Source organism: Eimeria mitis, genomic scaffold (genome assembly GCF_000499745.2).
Source record: "Eimeria mitis Houghton genomic scaffold, Emh_scaff1593, whole genome shotgun sequence".
Lineage (NCBI taxonomy): Eukaryota > Apicomplexa > Conoidasida > Eucoccidiorida > Eimeriidae > Eimeria > Eimeria mitis.
This window is the reverse complement of record NW_013569901.1, coordinates 2,752-5,251: the sequence shown is the minus strand read 5'-3', so window position 1 is coordinate 5,251 and position 2,500 is coordinate 2,752. Positions and strand designations below refer to the sequence as shown.

Below are 2,500 nucleotides of genomic sequence, written 5' to 3'. Positions count from 1 at the left end.
GCTGCTGCTGCTGCTGCTGCTGCTGCAGCTGCAGCATCATCTGCTGCAGCAGCAGTATCATGAGATTGCTGCTGCTGCTGCTGCTGCTGCTGCTGCTGCAGGCTGCTGGGGTCGCCCACGCCGTTTGGCTGTGGATCTGCAGCAGCCTGAGTTGCAGCTCCCTGCTGCTGCTGCTGCTGCTGCTGCTGCTGCTGCTGCGGCAGCAGCGGCAGTGCAGCAGCAGACAGCAGCGCGGGATGTGCTGCTGAGAGCTGCGGGGGTAGAGGTATATTAGCTAGTGCAGCAAGAGAAGCAAATCGGTTTGCTGCTGCTGCTGCTGCTGCTGCTGCTGCTTGCTGCTGCGGGCAAGAGGAGCCACCAAACAAACCCGAAGACCCCCCCCCTGCTGTTGCTGCTGCTGCTGCTGCTGCTGCTGCTGCTGCTGCTGCTGGCAACCCAGGCAAACCCATACCCTCCAGTGCTGCTGAGGAGACAAAGGGACTGTCTCCTCCATAGTTTAAACAATCCGGCAGCAGCAGCTGCTGCTGCTGCAGCTGCTGCTGCTGCAGTTGCTGCTGCTGCTGTAACTGTTGCTGCAGCTGCAACTGCTGCTCTAGTTGCTGCTGCAGTTGCTGCTGCAGCTGCTGCTGCAGCTGCTGCTGCAGCTGCGGTGAGAATGCCCCTACTGCAGCACCAAAATTTGTGTTTAGGCCGCAAGCATCATCAGCACCTGCTTCTGCTGCTGCTGCTGCTGCTGCTGCTGCTGCTGCTGCTGCTGCGCCATCAGATAAAACTGCAGCAGTATCTGAGCCGTTGTCCACTGTTGAGGAAGCTGCTGCTGCTGCATCGGTTGCTGCTGCTGCTGCTGCTTCTGTCGCTGCTGCTGCTGCTGCTGCTGCTGCTGCTGCTGCTGTGTCTGCTGCTGCAGAGTCATCGGTGGCATCTGCCACTGATCTTGCTGCTGCTGCTGTTGCTGCTGTTGCTGTTGCTGCTGCTGCTGCTGCTGCTGCTGTTTCTGCTGCTTCAGGGAGGCTGCTTCTCTCCACGCTGGAAGGGGCGGGAGACGTTGCTGCTGCTGCTGCTGCTGCTGCTGCTGCTGCTGCATCTGCAGCTGCAGCAGGAGATGCTACGATATCCTGCTGCTGAGGCGCCTGTTCCCGTTGCTGCTGCTGCTCCAGCTGCTGCTGCTGCTGCTGCTGCTGCTGCTGCTCTTGCGGCGGAGAGCATGCTGCTGCAGCATCGAGGGCCGACTTTGCTGCTGCACCGGCGGCAGGTTCAGCAGCAGCTGCTGCAGCAGCAGCATGCTGCTGCTGCTGCTGCTGCTTGCTGCTCTGCCTGCACCGCCTCGGCTTCTGCAGCAGCAGCTGCTGCTGCTGCTGCAACTTGCTGCTGCGCCTGCAGCTCATTGGCTTCAGCAGCAGCAGCAGCAACTGCTGCTGCTGCTGCTTCCTGCTGCTCCTGCAATGCGTTTGCCTCTGCAGCAGCAGCTGCTGCTGCTGCTGCTGCTGACTCTAGTGCTGCTGCTACTACACGCTCCCTAGCGGGTGGAGGTACCGCTATCTGCTGGAGCATCTCTCTTCTATCTGCTGCTGTTGCTGCTGCTGCTGCTGCTGCTGCTGCTGCTGCTGCTGCTGCTGCTGCTAGCAGTCATGAGGAGGTATCTGCTGCAGCAGCAGCTGCTGTTTTCCGTTTGCTGCTGCTGCCCCCCTCCTGAGCTGCATGCCTCAATTGCTGCTGCTGCTGTCACCAGAGCAGCAACCCGCCTGCTCCTACAGCTGCTGCTGCTGCTGCTGCTGCTGCTGTTGCTGCTGCTGCTGCTGCTCCCGAGGACGGGGAGTTGTGGTCTGCTGCTGCTGCCAACTGCTGCAGCAGCAGCAGTTCAGGTCGGAAATGAAAAAATACTGCTTCTACTGTTGCAGCTGCTGCTGCAGCTGCTGCTGCAGTTGCTGCTGCAGCTGCTGCTGCAGCTGCTGCTGCTGCTGCTGCTGCTGCTGCTATGCAGCAGGTAGAGTGAAGGGTCGGGAATTTTGCTGCTGTGTTGCTGCTGCTGTTGGAGGCGGAGGTGTTTATGCTGTGCTGCAGCAGCACCAGCAGCAGCACCACCGCCAGCAGCAGCAGCGGCGCTGCAGCAGCAGCAACCGCAGCAGCAACCACAGCAGCAGCAACAGCAGCAGCAGCAGCCACCAAGCAGCAGAGCAGCACGCTGCTTAAGGAAGCGATCCAGGGTAAGAGGCAGCAGCAACAAATCGTTATACTGATAGAGTAGCAGCAGTCTATGGCTGTTGCTGCTGCTGCTGTTGCTGCTGCAGTTGCCGCTGCTGCTGTTGCTGCTGCTGCTGTTGCTGCTGCTGCTGCAGTGGTGCTTTTGTGTTATATGTTGCTGGAGACAGTTAATAAAAAAGCAGCTGCAGCAGCAGTCTAGGGTTTAGGGTTTAGGGTTTAGGGTTTAGGGTTTTGCTGCAGCAAGGGGTCGCATGCACCGCTGCAGCAGCAGCAGCAGCAGCAGCAGCAGCAGCAGGCA

At 60.0% G+C, this 2,500-nt stretch overlaps 1 protein-coding gene across 1 annotated transcript in view; it reads right to left on the bottom strand.

Moving 5' to 3' along the window:
- Positions 1-1,385, bottom strand: part of EMH_0040210 (uncharacterized protein) — a gene marked incomplete at both ends in the record, with an annotated part of 4,781 nt that extends 3,396 nt beyond the window's left edge. The window contains one exon of the mRNA XM_013495475.1: positions 1-1,385. This exon is cut by the window's left edge and continues 458 nt beyond it. Within this exon, the coding sequence (XP_013350929.1) occupies positions 1-1,385 (1,385 nt within the window).
- Between the last annotated feature and the right edge of the window lie 1,115 nt (positions 1,386-2,500).